This window comes from Lynx canadensis, chromosome A1, assembly GCF_007474595.2.
Source record: "Lynx canadensis isolate LIC74 chromosome A1, mLynCan4.pri.v2, whole genome shotgun sequence".
Lineage (NCBI taxonomy): Eukaryota > Metazoa > Chordata > Mammalia > Carnivora > Felidae > Lynx > Lynx canadensis.
In genome coordinates, this window is record NC_044303.2 from 198,075,988 (window position 1) to 198,095,281 (window position 19,294).

General features: G+C 49.4%; 1 protein-coding gene across 3 annotated transcripts in view; it reads left to right on the forward strand.

The window, feature by feature from the left end:
* SH3TC2 (SH3 domain and tetratricopeptide repeats 2) overlaps nt 1-18,293 on the forward strand; it is a 51,407-nt gene extending 33,114 nt beyond the window's left edge. The window contains exons 12-17 of one of the 3 annotated variants that reach the window (XM_030329782.1): nt 14-194; nt 7,899-8,049; nt 10,115-10,237; nt 11,383-11,533; nt 13,366-13,577; nt 15,443-18,293. In XM_030329782.1, coding sequence (XP_030185642.1) covers nt 14-194; nt 7,899-8,049; nt 10,115-10,237; nt 11,383-11,533; nt 13,366-13,577; nt 15,443-15,634 — 1,010 coding nt within the window. In that variant the 3' untranslated portion in view covers nt 15,635-18,293. The remainder of the gene's footprint in view (nt 1-13; nt 195-7,898; nt 8,050-10,114; nt 10,238-11,382; nt 11,534-13,365; nt 13,578-15,442) is intronic. The other 2 variants (XM_030329788.1, XM_030329796.1) reach the window with 2 other exon arrangements.
* Nucleotides 18,294-19,294: the final 1,001 nt, after the last annotated feature.

Consider the following 19,294-nt stretch of genomic DNA (forward strand, 5'->3'; position numbering starts at 1 on the left):
GCTTTATGTTCAGGTCAGCTTCAGGTCACCAAATCCCTCTGCCATTTCTACAGCTCTGTTTCCCCAAACCCCGAGGCATGCATCACCTACCATGAGCACTGGCTGGCCCTAGCTCAGCAACTCAGGGACCGAGAGATGGAGGGGAGGCTGTTGGAGTCCCTCGGGCAGCTCTATCGGAACCTGAACACGGCCAGGTGAGTCTGGGCTCAGGGACAGTCCTGGAAACAGCTTACCTTCCTTGAGGAGAAGCAGCACTCTTTTCCTCAGGACGTGAAGTTCACATGCACATTCGAACAAGTTCTCTAATTTCTCTGTACCTCAGCCTCCTCATCAAAGATGAGAACGGTGGCATAGACCTTATAGTATTAAAAAAAAAAAGTTTACTTATTTTAAGACAGAGACAAGGGGAAGGGCAGAGAGAGAGGGAGACAGAATCCGAAGCAGGCTCCAGGCTCCGAGCTGTCGGCATAGAGCCCGAGGCGAGGCTCAGACTCACAAACCGCGAGATTATGACCTGAGCCGAAGTCCGAGGCTTGACCGACGGAGCCACCCGGGTGCCCCAAGGGGGCCTAATTTAGAGAGGTGGCAGTGATACAGGACTGGACCCCTCAGGAGGTCTTGGTTACCTGTGGACAATGGGTAATAAAGAAAGGACACAAAGTAAGTCAATCCACTGGTGGGGGGCGGGTGGGTAAAATTTGACAGTAAAAACATTTGATTTGCAACCTTACCTTTAAAATGCATCTGGAGGGGCGCCTGGGTGGCGCAGTCGGTTAAGCGTCCGACTTCAGCCAGGTCACGATCTCGCGGTCCGTGAGTTCGAGCCCCGCGTCGGGCTCTGGGCTGATGGCCCGGAGCCTGGAGCCTGTTTCCGATTCTGTGTCTCCCTCTCTCTCTGCCCCTCCCCTGTTCATGCTCTGTCTCTCTCTGTCCCAAAAATAAATAAACGTTGAAAAAAAAAGTTTTTTAAATGCATCCGGAAGTGATGGACCTAAGTTTATTTTCACCTTTTAGTTAAGAGACTTAGGTTAGAATCGCAACCATGCAATAAGTCACAGAATAAACAGCAAAAGAACTGTTGACTTTTAGCTCAGTTGTGTGCACAAGATTGCATAACAGCACGATGGAATATCCTTTCTTTTACGATTGACTTTTCAGCCCTCTCTTAAAAAGCCTCCTCTTTGCAAAAATACACCAAACCTTAACTGTTTTACCCCAAGGCTTCTTTTAACCCCTTGACCTTTGAATCGTTCTCCCGTGAAGCATCCTGCTATCTTCTGCTGGTTTTCTCTTCTCTCACGTCCACACTGGGTCCAATCGGCCTACTCCTCATTCACCAGCGGTGTGGCCGGCCGTTCTGCTTCCCAGCAGGCCTTTAATTGATTCCATTACACTCTGCATGGTTTGCAAGAGATCTGACTTCATTTTGCAACAGATTAGCAGTGTGGCGTTGTACTCATAATTATGAATGACCTCTAAAATACGGCAGGGATAATTGCCAGTGTTGAGCAGAGAGAGAGGTGGTTGGGGAGAAGCTAATTGAATGACAAACGTTGCTTCTCTGGGCAACATGGCAACCTGGGGCATCAGGGCAGCCAGATCACTAATAGTCAGATAATAATCTCTCTCTGTTCCCCTCCCTCTGTCTCCCTCTCTCTCACCCTTTTCCTCTCTTGCAAGAATCGGGTGTCCTCTAAACCTCCCGCCATCTTTGCCTTCAGTTCTAGGACGGGAGGTTTGGATCCTTGCAACGTGTGAGGGGACAGGAGGTGTGGCCCAGAGCGACACCGCTTCCATTCCAGGACGCCCCATGAATGTCCTTTTAGTGAGGAGTGGATTTTTGGCGGTCCTCATTCTATCATTCTGGAAGTTGATCCAGATGGGGATCTTTTAATCCTCATATTCTAGAATTCTAATCTCTGAGATTCTGATCTGTACAACTCCCTTTCTTCTGCTTTCCCACTAGTGTGAGTGATACGAAGAAATTTAGGAAGTGCCTTAGGTGTCAGAGGAAACCCCTTGAAACATAAGGTCATCATCCCTTTGCAGAAAGCTCAGTTCGTCAAGGAGAACGTGCTACAATGCTATACTTATTTAGCAGGTATAAATTACCTACTCCTGCAAGGCGCTTAACAGACACAGAGAAACAGGTATTTGCATACACCTTGAGGTGGTTACTGTAATTTAGCTCTAAGCTTCCTGGTAACTGAGGGAAAAAGGGGAAAGCCACAGGAGGTTCTCATTGTCTGATTAAAAAAAAATAAACAAATGTGTCTGTTGGAGACAATGCTTTTCTGGCACTTGTTTCTGGGAGGCTCTTATTAAGTGGGTCTTGATGTATGGACAGAGTTCTTCCACGAAACTCTCCCTGTGGGATTTTCCGTACTCACGACGCTCAAAGGCAGGAAGGGTTCCTGGGTGAGGATGGCAGGCATCTGCAGGGGAGGGTTTGGAGGGAAAGAAGAGGAGGGTTGGGGAAGACTTCAGGAAGGTGGTAGCGTGTGAAGAAGGTCTTAAGGGATTGGTAAGATTTCGGAAAGCGGAGGAGGGGAAGAGAATAGGATCTGGGGCCGTGGGGATTGCGGTAGCAGTGGGAAGGGGGGACCCATCTGGAAGACACTGTGTAGGTTTGATGAAGTTTGGTGTTCAAGTGGATCTGGGTAGTAAGGGAGAGAGAGGCCTTCGGCCTGTCCCCTAGGAGGGGATGCGGAGGTGGGCTGGGGTGGGGAGGGCCTCCGGACTGGCACAGCGGGCAGCCATAATGGAAATGGTGGCCGGAATAGTAGCTAAAGGCCTTCACGGCGAGCATGCAGCGTTTACCAAGATACATGTAATCTCAGGATAACTGCACAAATGTCCACAAAGACCTGTGGGAACTGAGAACGAAGGAAGCCGAGTAATTTGAAGCTGCGCAGTCGGGGTTGATACCCAGGTTGAGTCTAGCACAGGGGTTGGCCAACTTTTTGTTAAAGGTCAGACAGGAAATGTTTTAGGCGTGGTGGCCATGTGGTCCCAGTCACGACGACGCTGAGGTTGCATTGCCTTGTGAAAACAGCCGTAGACTACGTGTGGGAGGGAGTGCGGCGGGGTTCACTGAGATTTGGTTTACAAAAGCAGGAGAAGGCTGCATTGGCTCATGAGCCATAGTGGGCCAACCCCCGGTCTAGAGTCCATATTCGTAACCACTCTGTATGTATTCTGCCTGTTCGGTCAGCAATTCCCCCCCCAGATAAACTGTTAGTGTGGATGGCCATAGCGTGAAGGCTCCAGGAGTTGTATGGATGAGCAGGGCCTCATGTTCATCTGGTCGGACCCCTGCCTGCTCCAGACAGTCCTGGCTGCTGACCCACGTGGTTTCACCGGTAGTAGCTGAGATCCCGGATTCCTCCATTTATGGTGGTTTCACTGCCTCATGCCCCCTTTCTACTCATGTCAATTCCTCCTATTCGAAAGGTTTTCTCTAGGGTGTAGAGGTGGAGGATGGTAGGTGAGGGCATACGGACGGAGAAAGCTGCGGCCCAGCCTTTGGGTGTTTGCCTTGGAATACTTTGCTGTCCCTTTGTCCAGGACTGTCGGGGTCTTGCTCTCTCTGCCTCCAGGGTGACAGCTACAAGACCTAGTGTTTCCAGTCTCTCAGTGGGCAGGGCCCTTGGGCATCTTGTTTTCTGTCTTCAGGTGACATAGTGTAGACTGTGCCTTGTACTGAACCAGGTGGGATCCATGGGAATTTTGAGGCTCTATTGAACCCAGCCGACAAATGTTCACTGGGCGTTTATTATAGCCCAAAAACCTGACAGAGAGCTATAGTCCCTGAGCTCACAATGCTTATAGTTCAAGATATTGACAATATTCACATACATATTTGCCAAAGGTATCCTATGAATTGTGGTAAGGGCCACCAAGGATGTGCATGTTATTTTTAGAAAGAAGACATGCCTGTATGCAACAAGTCTTCACGAAGTAATTCTTTGCGTGTGGATAGAATAGTCGCCGGAAGTCAGTATTCCTTATTCTTATTCTTATGCTTCTAACTCCTGTGGAATGAACAAAGAAACGCTTCGCCATATGGTTTTCGGTGTAACTAATACAACCAACCACTAACATTTCTGTAACCCTGAACGAGGGAGGCACTGCTCTCACTGACGTGTCATGTGATCACGAGGCTGGGACGTACATCACCACCCCTACTTTGGCAGGTGAGGAAACCTTGTTCGAGGCTGGAAGTAGCTTACGCTCTTCCCAAACTTCTAGGTTGTTAAAGGAGTTAAAAAAAAAAAAAAGCAGAAGCCCTCCCATGTGCTGATTTCTGAGCCCGAGACTGAGCGCTGCTTGAGGGTGTGTGTGGGGTTCTGGAGTCAGATTGTCAGGGTTAGACTCTGGTTTAACGTTTATTTATTTTTGAGACAGAGAGAGACAGAGCATGAACGGGGGAGGGTCAGAGAGAGAGGGAGACACAGAATCCGAAGCAGGCTCCGGGCTCTGAGCCGTCAGCCCAGAGCCCGACGCGGGGCTCGAACTCACGGACCGCGAGATCGTGACCTGAGCCGAAGTCAGCAACCCAACCGACCAAGCCACCCAGGCGCCCCAGACTCTGGTTTAAACAACGTCTATTACCTGGTCCCTGTCACTTACCCTTTCTGAGCCTTATTTTTCCCTATTCGTAAAGTGGATATAATACCGGGACTAGCTGCGTAGGGCTGTTTTGATGATTAAGTGAGATAAGGCATGTCAGGCGCTCAATAAATGTCAGGGAATGGTTACTGTCACGTATTACAAGACCAAACAGCAGAGGGCTCAACCTAAAGCTTTAGAAATGAACAGTGCCAACTTGGACAAATTAAAAAAAAAAAACAAAAACCCTCTGAGTTTCTTTATTTGCACAATGGGCTAAGATCCCTCATGGCTTAATGTTTCTGAGGTTTAAATGACAGAATGGACATTAAAATTCATATCCCACCACCTGGCATGGGTCAACCCTCGTGAGTGGCCGGTCTTATTGTGGAAAAAGGGCAGGACCAATGAGTGGAGGCTGGGCCAGAGGTCAGACACTCATTCAGGCAGGGCAGGGATCTGAAAGCCCCAGCAGGGGATGGAAAGAGGAAGTCTGGGGAATGCAGGTGCATGAGAGTCACTTGGCCACAAGTTCATGGCTGACATCCAGGTGGGAAGGAAGGAACAAGGACTCGCTGTTGAGAATGAACTTCAGGGGCAGGGAAAAATGGGAAACAGAGGACTCAAGATTGAAGAGGAGGAGAGATACCCAGGCAAAGCCTTGGCAATAGGTGGCCTGGAAGAGCATGACGCCCGGGATCAAGGCTGATCGGATGCTGTCCCACCAGCTAGGCTCCTTACTTCTTTTGATTTGGGAGCTAAGCCACACCTAGGGGCTGCAGGTGGCGGCTGATGGAACTGGAATGCTGGGCCATTCCAGGCCAAGCCGGTGGCTCATCTGGTGGGTGATGGAGCACAGCCACTGGCATAGGCAAACAACTGGGCAGTGATGGGTGACAGGATACCACCAAGGAGGCTGGAAACCACCTTCCACTTTCAGACCTGCGGGCACTTGTTTTCACTGGGCGTCACGGATCAGGTGGAGGGAGGCAGTGGTCTCTGGGAAACCCTGTATGCACGAGGAGTCTTGATGGTGCTGTGTGAGCACTTAGGTTTATGTAAGTCCTGCCTTCCCCTGTGGGGTGTTTCTTGGAGAGAAATCCTGACGGCTCATCCACAGTCATAGTGAGCTCGGAGAGAAAAGGTCTGAGAAGCAAAGTTCCATTCCTCTTCTGCGATTGGCTTCTTTGTAATAACCCACGTCTTGCTCCCTGGGGGTCTGGAGAAAACAACCATAGCTTAAGGGTCTCCCAGGACAGCAAACAGTAATAAACAAAAACAGAGGAGGGAATAGGAGGATGAGATGTAGGAGTCCTGTCTTCGTCAACTGTTCCAGTGGGAGTGGGGAGAGCGGGGCTTGGAAACTCTGCTTGAGGTCTGGGGTGGGTCTGGGGCGGAGCGGGTGAGAGAAGATAGGGCCCCCGTTTATCCTAGCTCAGCCAGGCAGGCTGGTGACCAGCTCAGCACTATGTGCAGCTTCTCAGCTCACAGCCAGGAGAATGTCACAGTCTGACATTCTAATACTTGAGAGAGGGTGGCCTGTGCCCATCCTGAATGCCCTATCAAGAGCTGGGCAGTGGGGCGAAACCCGAGTTCTTTCTTCTCAGGAGTTGCAAGGGCCAAATGCCTGGCACTTTCTCCAGAAGGCCAGTAGCTGCCTCGTTGCCAACACGAATCAGGGCCTCATTAGTCAAAGGCAATGCTTGTTTTCATCACTGTGCACAATGATGAGATGGTAACCACGTTTGATGAGGACCTCCTAACTGTGCATACACTTGGTTGATGATGATCCGTGTTTCTAGAAGGATCTTTATGGTTTGGAGTAGTTGTTCTCAGATTTTGATGTGCGTGGACATAACCCCTGGGTTGTTAGGGTGTGTTAGGGTGCACCTGGGTGCATTAGGAATCCAGATTCGGAGCTTGCACCTGCCATGATTTGGACTTAGTGAGTCTGAGGTAGCTCTAGGAGTCTGTATCTTTAAAAAAAATTTTTTAATGTTTATTTATTTTTGAGACAGAGAGAGACAGAGCATGAACAGGGGAGGGTCAGAGAGAGGGAGACACAGAATCTGAAACGGGCTCCAGGCTCTGAGCTGTCAGCACAGAGCCCGACGCGGGGCTCGAACTCATGGACCGCGAGATCGTGACCTGGCTGAAGTCGGACGCTTAACCGACTGCGCCACCCAGGCGCCCCTAGGAGTCTGTATTCTTAATAAACTCCCAGATAATGCTGCTGCAGGAGGGCCACGAGTCTCAGAGGAATGTGGGTACTGTGAAATGAGTTCTGGGCCAGGACTCAGGAGAGGGATTTTGGCCTTGGAGTTTCCCCCAATGTGTTGTGCAATCTCGTGCAAATTACTTCCACTCCTTGGCCTGTTTCCTCTATAACATAAGGGACTGGGCTGGATCTCCAAGTTTCAACCCAGGTTACACAGTGAAGTCACTATCGAGCCTTGACTAAATCCTCCCACAGTGTCCCAGGCTAACATGGCATGTCAACACCTTGGGGTCACTTTGCCTGTGTATGTGTGTTTAAAAAGCTTCTGGGTGATAATTGCTGCTGGAATGGAGAAATACTATCCAGATGATGCCCCGTGTTCCTTCTTGTTCTAGAATTCTGAATCTTCTTTAGTCCCTGTCATGGGGGAAGAGTTTCGGATGTAAGACAATTTTCCAGATAATTCGAGTCCTCCGATAAACACCAACCTTTTAAGACTTGTTGCCCTTGTTCGATTTTTCTTCTCAAACAAAACATCTAAATCCTTTTGATGATGTAAAGTTACCACTGTGCTCATTCATTCGTGCTTTTATTTAATAAATATGCGTTTGGTATTGACTGTGTGTTAGGTGCTTATGGCAAAAAATGTTACAGTGTAACATCCAAAAGATGGATGTGGGCCATGGGCCATGATAATGAATCTGATAAGTAACTTGTGAATATTCATCACTGTTACACTGTTTCTCCATCCGAGCATTCCAGCTTCACCATCTCACTGAATCCTCTCAATAACCCTCGGAGGCAGGTACAATGACACCCCCATTTTACAGATGGGAAAACTAAGGCACAGAAAGCTTCTATACTTTCTCAAGTTCACACAGATGTTTGAAGCTGAGCCAGGCCTCTGATCTCTCCGTGTGATCAGGGACAATCTGGTCCTGGACAATCTGGAGGGTCGCTCCCTCCCAGAGCCTCGGTTTCTTCCTGTGCTGAGTGACTCCGAGGCCCCTTTGAGGGGGCCCTTGACTCACACCTAATGGTTCCATGTCTGCCCGCTCCCCCAACCCAGGTCTCTCAGGAGATCTCTCACCTGCATCAAGGAGAGCCTGCGTATCTTCATCGACCTGGGGGCGAAAGACAAGGCTGCCGAGGCCTGGCTCGGAGCTGGACGACTCCACTACCTCATGCAGGAAGATGATCTGGTGGAGCTGTACCTGCAGGTAGGTCTCCTGCAGAGCTCACCTGCCCCCTTGGGTCATCTGGGGAGACAGCGTACCCTCCAAAGCGACCAGCTGGAGAGAGGTGATGTCCATGCTGAGCCCTGGGAGGGAGGGGTGACGCTGGGATGTCCCCTGGACACAAGATGGAGCCCAGAGTGGTCTGGTGACAGGTGGCCGGTGCCTGAGTCCCATATGGATGTGTGGGCTCTCAAAGAATGTGGCAGGAGAGCCGCTCATCTGTCGTGTCACGATCGATCTCTGCTAATCTCAACACAAACCTTGACTTCCGGGGTTTTGCGACAATATGAGGAGAGGTTGATGAGTGCAGGGTGTTAACGTTATTGTCCTCTTCCAGTCTTTTTGTTTGCATCCCTTTAATGCCTGAGATATGGGACAGTGTAGTGATGAAAGGCCGGGGCTTTGCAGACAGACAGCCTGGAATCTGGTCACAGAGTCATCAAGTATGGACCACGTGACCTTGGCCTGGCTGCACCGGCCACATCACAGGGCCTCGGTTTCTTCATGGGTAAACCCCATCTCTAAGGGTAAGGAGTATGTGTGTCACTTGTGTAGGAAATGCATATACAAAGCAAGTATTTACTAAATGCTTGGGACTTAGTGAATTCTTAATAAATGGCATTTTATTTTTATTATCGTCATCATCATTGCTATTATCTGCACAGTGCCGACATTATGATGGTATACATCATTTGTTTCATTGGAAACATGTCATTTAGCTTTTCTTCCTTCCCTTTTCTTATTTTTCTCCCTTTTTATTCCCCTTATTCCTTAAACTCACACAAAGTCACTTCCGCCGAGACTTAATGATGGTTATGTTAACAGTGAGCGCATGCTCACTGTGCAAACACATCACATACCTGCTGTAGTTTAACCCTCATTCCGAATACAGCAGGAGTGTCTACTCCAGTTCCCATGTCACGGATGTGGCTCAATGAGGCTGAGTAACTTGCCCAAGGTGATACGGCTGGTAAGCCGTGAAAACTGCCCACGGGCAGTGTGACACAAAGCCTTCACTCTCAGCCCCCATGCTCTCCTGCCGTGGGACTTTAGAGCTGGAAGTGTTTTCGGAGAGCAGACAATTCGGCCTTGCCTTTCACTCTCCAGGACACGAGGCCCAGGAGCGGCTGTCTGGGGTGTGCATTTGCTCGGCCGGCAGAGCCCCCTGATTCCCGGATTCCGTCTCCCCACCTGTTTCTCTGTGCAGCAAGGCAATAACAATCACTGCCGGGTCTTCCCCAGGGACCCATTGGCCAGCCCTGGTCGCAGGCCCGCGCAACCCCAGACCTGATTTTCTGCAGAGTTGTTCTCAACCTCAGGCCCTCTGAGGTCCCATAGCTGGGCTGCAGATGCTGTGGTACATTCTTCAGCTTCCTCACTACGTTTTGTTTACATGCAATTTGGAATCGCTGGCTAGAGATAGAGAGGTCGTGGGAGCCAGGGGAGGGGTATCACGCTGGAAAAGACACTAGCATTTCTTTGGCAGTAACTATTATGTAAATGTAGGGAGTTTTCCTTATTCTTTCTGAGCCTCGGTTTCTCCGTCTGCAAAGTGTAGGTGTTGGATGAGATCGCTGTTTTCCAAACTCCAGTCATTTGTGTATGAAGTTAATGGTTTTGTCACGTTTATGTATTGCCTGTACCGTTGTTATTTTCTTTGACTCAACTTCAGATCAACTCGATTTGATCAATTAGAGCTTTTTACACTAAATCGCACTCTCTGAAAGCACGGATTTGGATGCATTATTCATCTCTCCTAAAACATATTAAAATAAATACTTAACTATTGAAACACAAAATGCTTGTCTCTGTACTGCTAAAAAAACATCTCAAGGGCTCCCCAAGTAATCTCTCATGCCACGATGGGGAAATGGCAGACTAGGGAATCGCAAAGCCTTCTTACCAGCCCCGTGAGCGTGGACCACAATTCAACGTTCAGAGGATGTGAGCCGAGAGTTGAACCAGGTGGCCAGGACCTCGCTCCTGCCGGTCCTGTGGCCGTTTGGAAGTCTTCTCTGCCTTTGACAGCTGTCTCTGTCCCATCCAGGCAGCCATCCAGAAAGCCCTGAAGTCCGAAGAGCCCTCCCTGGCTCTCAAACTCTATGAAGAAGCGGGCGACGTGTTCTTCAATGGGACCCGCCACAGGCACCGTGCGGTGGAGTATTACCGGGTAAGTCCAGCCAGCCCAGCCAGGCGCTGGCACAAACGTGCCGGGGCCACAAGGCCTGGGGCCCCCTTCCCCTCTCTTCCTGTTATTCCTTTTCCTTTCGTTCCTCATTCAGTGCCCATGTGGTGTTCCTTTCTTCAATCAACAAGCCCCCAAAGGAGTTGATAAATTCTGTCATTCCTAGGCTTGATAAATTATCTTTTCTGGCAAAACACACCAAAATAATTGCATCTCTTGGGTGAGTGGTGCTTTACGGTTCTGGCTCACTTGTGTGTTTACCAGAATGTTCCCGGGTACCACTGGAGGCACGGTGGGGAGATGATTGGTCCAGGGATGAACGCTTGTGTTTTACTATGTTTTTATTAAGTGGGCATTAAAATACATTTAAAATATTAAACGTGTGTAACACCAGCTCATCAAACCCATGAATTCATTATCGCAAAAGATGAGGCAGAGCGTTGGCTCAAAAAATAATTGTAATTAAGTAATCCTGCAGATGCGAAGCAGATGTGTCAAAATCATAATGGTTGTTCGGTGAAGTCTGGAAAGCTTATTATATTGTTTGACCCTAAAATTTCTCTTATTCATTCGTTTGCTTGTTCAGCTCTTTCTTCAGTCATCAAACATTTATCGAACACCCACTATGTGCTGGGCACTGAGCTAGGGGTGAGGAGAGCGTGGGGTATGTCCCTGACCGTTGAGGTGCGCGTCGTCATATGCACTTCGTAGATGAGAGAATTAAGTCGAGAGAGATGAAGTGACCTGCCTAAAATTCGATCGTCATGAAAATAACGGAAATGGCCATTTATTGGGCGCTCTCAGACAGCACGCGCGAATTCCACAGACTGCCGCGGGTGCCAAGGGAGCCTGTGAACTGGGACGTGAATAAGTTCCCATGTGGCCCTGAGATAGGTCATCTTCCTTTTCCCCGTCTCGGCTTTTCTAGTCTCGGGAGGCCTGGTGGCCTTTACAGTTCTCCTACCTCTAGAATCTGGGCAGAGCGACCAAGAGCAAGGACCAGGAGAGCGAGCTGGGAAAAGCCACGCGTGGCGGCCCCCCAACCCCACCAGCACAGTGTAAGCGCCCAGAGTGCGGTCTGTACCGATGATTTTTAGCTAGACTAGGGCTCCATGTGCCTCTCTTCCCAGGCTGGGGCTGTCCCTTTAGCGAGGAGGATGAAGGCGGTGAGAACGGAGCTCCGGGTTTTCAACAAGCTGACGGAGCTGCAGATCAGTCTGGAAGGCTACGAGAAGGCTTTGGAGTTTGCCACTCTGGCGGCCAGACTCAGCACAGTCATAGGTAAGTGATCCGGATGGTTTGGCGTGTTGAATGGGCGGGCTAAAAGCTTATCCTATGGTGGGGGGGCGGGGCGGGAGGGGGATGGATAACAAAGCAGTAACAGCAAAGGCTCTGGAGTCAGACTGTGTGGGTTCAAATCCCGGATCCAACTGTCGGGAGATCTTAGTTGTAAGCAAGCTGCTTAATGTCTATAAGCCTCAAGTGTGTCATAGGGAAATAAGGCTTAAAAATAGCACCCACCTCATGCAGTTGTTATGAAGACCATGATTATCCACGTAGAACCCGCAGCACAGCGCTTCGGCACTTGGTACGTAAGTCCTAGATAAGCATTACCTGTGTCACCTTGATTACCACACCACCATTGGTATTACTCCCCGGTATGGGGTAAATGGTATCGTATCCCCGCACAGGCAGTGCCCCTGTTACCAAGGGCCTCTGCCCTAAATTTTTAATTGGTTGATTGTTAGTCAAAAGCACATTTTTCCCTGCGGAATTGAATGTAGATGAAGGTCAGATTCCCATTAACTTCACTCACTAAGGGGCTGAAATAGTTTACAATTATCACAGAAGCTAGTGGGAAACAATGTGAGCCATCAAAACAGAAAAAGGCGGAATAAAAAAAAAAAAGATGAAAAAAAAACCCCACCCTCATCTTGAATGTTGGTGTTGAGGAAAAGCAGGTTTGATGAGAGAAGGCTTGATTAGATGTAGGGGCAAATGGAGTCTTCAGCGAGGATGCTTGGAGGGACTTCTGGGCATTCTCAAGGGCCTGAGACGTGGATGGCACTGGACTTTATTGTGTCTTAATTGCACTTCAGAGCTCTGTCTCCTTTTCCTACCTTTTTCTTTACTGCAGAAAATCTTATCTGAGTGACCACTAGCTCGGCAGAGGCCTTGGGAGCCCCAGGCAGCTCCCTGTCTGAGAGTTCTTTCTCCTTCCCTGGGCAGAAGCTGAAAGCAGGCTATATCCACTTTTATGCACTTCCCCGTGACTGGATTTTTCCATATCAGAGAATTTTCTCTCCCTTGGATTTTTTCTTTTCTTGTTGGCGTTTGGTTCTTCAAAGCCTAAGAAGTGGTGTTTTTTAGATTGCATCAAAGAGCCACCTTGCAAATATTCCAAAAACACAATGGGAAGCCTTTGTTCTCTTTAAAAGGCCACTTGGTATTAAAGGAGTTGGTTATTAAAACGACAGACCCGCCCAAACCCCAAACAACAAATCATAAACCATTAGAATGGAGGTTCTAAAGCATGGGTTCAAATGTGAGCAGGTCTTTGTAGTAATCTGAGACCTGGAGCTGGTGGTAAAAGCCAGAGGGTGACTGATGCCGGTGGCAGCCCCCCGGGGCTTCTCTGAAGGGGGAGACTTTCAAGGGAGAAGACGTTCGCACTACAGAGTCATTCGTTGCAAAGAATCCTTAGCCACTGCATCAAGCTAGACCTGCCACCATGTCTCATTACAGGGATTTGGAAATCACTATCTCCCAGAATCATGAGTTACAGTCACCTCTGTAATAAAGAAAAAGTTTCCTTCAGGAAATCGTCCCAGGAAGTCATGACGGGCACACGTGCTCTCATCAGTCCCGCCCAGAGCCCCGTGTTGCCTTTCGCGTCACTTACCGCAGGTGTAGTGTTAGTTTTGTTTGTGAGATTATTTAAGGGGCATCTGTGTCCTGTGAGGCGAGAAACCTCACGAGGGCAGGGACCTCTTCTGCCCTGTTCCGTATATCCCAAGCACCGCCCCTGATCCCCAGAAGACCTTCAAAAAACAGCACAGACTGGGTGCGTGGACGGATGCCGTCAGGTGTTGGCTGCACGATCTCTCCCTCAGTCTTCCAATTCCTAGGAGATCAGAAGCAGGAGCTGGTGGCCTTTCACCGCCTGGCTACGGTGTACTATTCCCTGAGCATGTATGAGATGGCTGAGGACTGCTACCTGAAGACTCTGTCCCTCTGCCCACCCTGGCTGCAGAGTCCCAAGGAGGCCCTGTACTATGCGAAGGTATATTATCGCCTGGGCCGACTCACCTTCTACCAGCTGAAGGTAAGAGCCGTGCTGGTGTACAAGGTTGTGTGACAGCTACCATCCAACCCCACTCTTCCCTGACCCTTAGCCTTCAGGGTACAGTTGAGTGGGCCAAGATGGGGAGTCATATCTCACAGGGTGGGGGGGGTGGTGGTGACTCATCTGGGAACACGATGGTTCTTTGCTGCTTAGCCCCATGGGAGACCTCAAACGTGCTCCTGTCCGCTGAGGAGACGGATCATAGCTCGAGCTACTCTTTCTCCTTGCCCTGCTCTGATTTCCGTAGCCGCTTTATCTGTTAGGTACAATGGGGACATGACCTAGTGCATGTGAGTTCCTCAGGGGCCTATGGACATACACAAGATACAAAAGAGCTGGAGACTCCCACATTAAAATCAAAATCAGTGTTTGGGGCGCCTGAGCGGCTCAGTCGGCTAAGCGTCTGACTTGGGCCTCAGGTCATGGTCTCACAGCTCGTGAGTTCGAGCCCCGCTGATAGCTCGGAGCCTGGAGCCTGGAGCCTGCTCTGGATTCTGTGTCTCCCTCCTCTCTCTCCCCTAACACCCACTCACATTCTGTCTCTGTCTCTCTCAAAAATAAATAAACATAAAAAAAAGTTTTTTTTTTAAAATCAACATTAACGTTCAACTGTGCATCTTCAAAATATTATGGATTAACTAGCCAGTTGCAACACGCTTCTTATAAAGTTCTATACAACTCTAGGACAAATCTGGGTACGTGTTGACACGACTGAGAGAGCGAGGTGGGATCTCCGAATGTAGGCACGCCTCCGTCCTCGAGAGGCCTTAGCCCTGACTCCTGTTTGCTCTGCTGGAGCTGAATTCAGAGCTTGTTTTTCCAGTCACTTCTAGAACTGTATTGGTGGTCTGAAAGTCTCTGCTACAATTCTGGCCCTTGAACTTTGCCCCCAGCATTGGCTTCCCTTTACCAGAGGTCCCTGTCTGCACCAGCACAGCCCTTAATCTCTTAATATTGTTCTGAGTCATGCCTGTGTTTGGCCCCCAGGGGATCCTCAGCGCGGCTCTGCTGTCCGTTTCTTATTTGCCAGAAGTTGTTTCTGGCCTGAATTAATTATTGACTTATGAGGGTTAATGGGAACCAGACTGCCTTTTTGAATCTCACCCAAAGAAGCATCTGTTCCTCATTCGTACCGTGCAGGAAGGGACGACAACGGGGTGGTGGAGATGGCAGAGGCCATCTTGCCTCTGTCCCATAGCTCCCCGGAAGTGGTTCAGGGACACGGTGCAGACAGTCTGATTGACTCGACCAGCGGTTCCAGGGATTGCAAGGGGGGAAGAACTCAACTCAAATTAGCTTATGCAAAAGAGACAATTTACTGGCTCCAGGAACTGGGAAGTTCAAGGATAAATTTAGGAGTTCCAGGTAGTTCTGGAGGCTGGCGCTCCAATGTCATCATGGATTTCCTCACCTTTTCTTGTATCTCTTGGCTCTGTATGTTTCTGCTTCTCTCTGTTTCTTGGTGTCCTTCCCGTCCAGCTATTGGCAGGCTTACGCCCACGTCTCCAAGGGTGAGGGACATTTTCTCTGTTAGGTCACACTGAGAGGTCCCAGGGAGTGGCTGGGGTAGGTCAGCTTGAGTCATTTAGGAATCCCCGAGGCACTGTGCCCAGGATGCTGCTGCTTCACGATCGATTGGCTGAGCCTGGGTGAGGTGCCACCTGGCGTGGAGGGCTACTGGAGGTAGCAATGTCGCTGGTCCCCCAGGAACCAGGAGAAGGGGGTGGGAACATACGCGGGGTAGACAGAATCTGGAGTTCTGAGTTCCCGGCACTGCCTCTTGGCCTCCCCTGGAGATGTCTGCTCACTGCTGTCTCTTCTCTGCCCCCACGTCATGGGGTTAGGATGCCCACGATGCCACCGAATACTTCTGGCTGGCCCTGGCAGCGGCGGTCCTGCTGGGTGACCAGGAGCTGCAGGACACCATTAGGAGCAGGTTGGACAACGTCTGCCAGAGCCCCCTGTGGCACAGCAGCCCCTCGGGGCGCTCCTCAGAGAGGGCGCGGTGGCTGAGCGGGGGAGGCCTGGCCCTCTGAGGAGGGCTGTCCTACATCCGACCAGTGGCCATGGCCAGAAGCTGCCTCCCTGCCCTGGGCTCCAGGACACCCATCTGGAAGGTCTGCATCATCACCTGGCCCAGCCCCCTCATCTTACAATGAGACTAGCACCGCCCAGAGGGAGGGGCTCATTTGGGGTCGGCCACACCAGGAGTGGATGACAGAGCAGGGACTGGAGGTCCTGGCTTTGTGTCAGGGGTTGTGTCTAGAGCCTTTTCAGCGGACTGCGGCCCTTCCCCACACACAGCCTCTGAAACGCACTTTCTCAACACTCCGTTCTAGAGAAAATGAGAACCCTTGTCCTGAGGGGGCAACCTCTCTCCTCCCCCCCCCCCCCCCCCCCGCGAGGAAATCAGGCGCTGCTCTGGAGGGAAGGCAAGCAGATTGGACTTTGTTCCCTTCACTGACTGTTCTCAGGGAAAGACCCTCTCCTCTCGCCAGCAGAGAAACTGCAAATTTCTTTCTTTTGCCAGCCAAAGGGGGTGTCACTCCTTTTGCTCGCGGGGACTGGCAGGTGGGCATTCACCATGCTCTTAGCTCAAACGACAGCCCCAGGACGGCCAGCTCAACACACAGGGCCTGGGGTCTGATGCGGATCCACCTCTCTCCCTCCTGCCCGATGCTCTGCTCCTCCGTAACCGCCTGGAAACTCCGGGAGCCTCCCCAAGGACCAAGGCTTAAACATTGAACACTAAGAAGACGATGACGTAAATTCCTTCGGAAGAGTGTATATTATTAAATATTGCTCATCTACATGTATACACATCAGTCTCCTTTCTAACAGAGAGAGATGAGATGGGAGGCTTGAAGGATGGGTTAAATACCAAGGTGTCACATGGATTTCGGGGTAGCTCCTTGACAAAGCATCTCCATGAGTTGTCTATCACTGCATAAAACACATATGGTGGCTTGAAACATCCATCATCCTACAGTTTCTATAGGAAGTCAGGACCCGGAGTGTGGCTTAGCTGGTGGCTCACAAGGCTACAATGAAGGCATCAGCTGCTGTCTTCTCCAGCTTCGCTGGCGGAGGGCTCCGCTTCCAAATTCACTCACACCGCTGTTGGCAGGGGTCGGTTCCTTGCTTGCTGTTGGCCGAGAGGCTGCCCCCGGTTCCCTTCCATGTGACCTCTCCACAGGACAGCTCACAGCATGGCAGCCTGCTTCATCAGAGAGCAAGACAGTGAGAACCGAGGGAGAGAAGGGAGTCTTCTCATAAGCTCACCTCAGAAGTGACATCCAATTAGTTTTGCCTGGTCTATTCATTATAAGGGAGTCGCTAGGTCTATAGCCCACACAAAAAGGGAGGGATATATATACCAAGGGCGTGACTACCAGGAGGCAAGGAATCACTGGGGGCCTTCCAGAAGCTGCCTACCACAGTATCTGAGCTATTTGATAACGAAATCAGGAATTCCTTAAGGCAGTGAACTCCAGGTATGGTCCACCCCCTGGACCCGCCGCGTCAACCTTACCTGTGAAATTGTCTGAAACGCAAATTCTGGGGCCCACCTGAGACCTCTGAATCAGAATCTCGGGAGTCCCGGAGCCCTAGTTTTTGCCTTGCTCTCCAGGTGATTCTAATGCACACTAAAGCATGATAAACACTAGTCTGAAACCATGGTTCTCAGAAAATGTGCCAAAGAATCACCTTTCAAGTTCAAAAGAACTTGCTGCAAATGAACCTTCTGGTTCCTGCTCCAATAATTCTAACTCAGGACGTCTGGGAGACGCCCCTGGTACCTACATTTCTTGGATGGGCCATTCAGCCTATCCTGATACAGGAGGTTCACTCTTGTTCTGAGATGTGGGAACATTCAAGAAGATCTAGCCATAGGCTTGCCATCTGATGCCCAGCAGCTTAGATTTTACTGTCAGACCCTGGGCCCTTAATTTCTAGCTTTTTGGGCCGACCAGATGGTTGATAGCATAGTGGGTTGGGAATGAGTTGAGTCAACATTTCGTCTTCTAGTCACCAAAGTCATCTACACATCGGTACACCTTATTTTCTTTTAGGAGCTTGGTTGGTTGCCAAAATGCCCTCCGTTCTAGAATATTCTTCTCCGGGAAGGAAATGAAGTGACCTAATCCATGACCGTGTAGAATAGATGTGATTTGGTTCCCACCACAAACCGTAAAATCCCCGAACAGGGAGGGATGTTGTGGATGGGTCCAACCTCCCAGGCAGCACCCTTTCAACAACATTCCTGGGAGATGGACGGGGGCACATGCATTCCAGGACAGTTCTGCATCTTATTTTGGAGAAAGCTTGCTTGGCCCTGGAACCCATGCCATGAGCCATTCCTCATTTGTCTCAGGTTACAGCCCCTTTCCCTTTTCCCACTGACCTATTACTGCCCACTGGCCAGACGCCAATTTCAGCTCCTCTGAAAGTGTGCTTCCCACAATGCACCAGGCTTTGGTACTGGCTTGTGGGGAGAGCAGAGAGGGCCATCACTGTGCACAATGTAATTTAGTGTTGTATTTTAATGTTGCATTAAGATTTTTCTTCTCTCCAGCACCCGCGTCTTACCACTGGCTCACATTGAGCTTTTGATTCATTGACATCTTTTCCCACATGAGCTACTGTTTCTCCAGATCTTTTTTAATTGCTGCAGATCTGTCTCTGTCTCTATCATCTCCGTCTCTCTATCTCTGTTTCTATCTCTATTCATATCTATATCTATCAAATTTATTTATTTTTAAGTGAAGGGCATTATACCTACCCATTTTATATTTCATTGGGAATTTTGGTTAAAATTATCTGATTCTGTGCACTTTGGTTCATCTGTATACCTGGGAAATCTGCCTCTAACCAGATCAGTTATAAAAATGTTCAACATATTTCCAAAGAAGAGGGGTAGGATTATTTTTTAAATGAGAAAAGCATTGCACTGTATCATTGCAGTTACTATATCCTATATGAAATTGCTCTGCTAAATAAAATGGTCTTTACAAGGGTTTAAGAATCCCTTTTAAACAATATGGTTAACTATTCTCCTTCTTGGAATCATGTTGAAGCTTTCTCTCCCACCACAATCCACAGAGCGTGGAGAGGTGATCGGATCTGGTCTGCATTTAAGCAGATTCTATTGTACATATGTAGTAGCCAGAGATGAATGAATGAATGAGTTACCCCCCTATATCCTAATCCTCCCCTAAAACTTGTGAGATCCCCCTTCACCCCCCACCCCGGCTCCTGGCTGCTTGTATCTAACCTGAATAAAGAACGAGAAGAGAATTACAACATTGTGGAAAGCCCTGTAACGTGTTTTCTCAGCTTTCAGGTACATTTCTTTCCTACCCAACAGTGTTAACACTCTGAGATCCAATATTGCTTTTATTCTTTTCTTATTTGCTTCTCTGTTATTTTAAGATGTTTTCATATTGTGTCTCTGTGTGCATGTACGCGCGTGTGAGTGTGTGTGTGTGTGTGTGTTTGCTTGTGCTTTGTAAATAACACATAACTCTTTTGACAGAAGTTTCCCTGGGGAAGGGAGTATATAGGAGTGGAAAGTATCAGAATTAGGGGGAGAAACAGATCACCAGGAAGCGGGGTGACCTGTGTTTTGGTCTTGGATTTGACATTAAATTTCATTGTGACCTTGGGCAAGTCATTGAAACTCTATACCTGGCAAT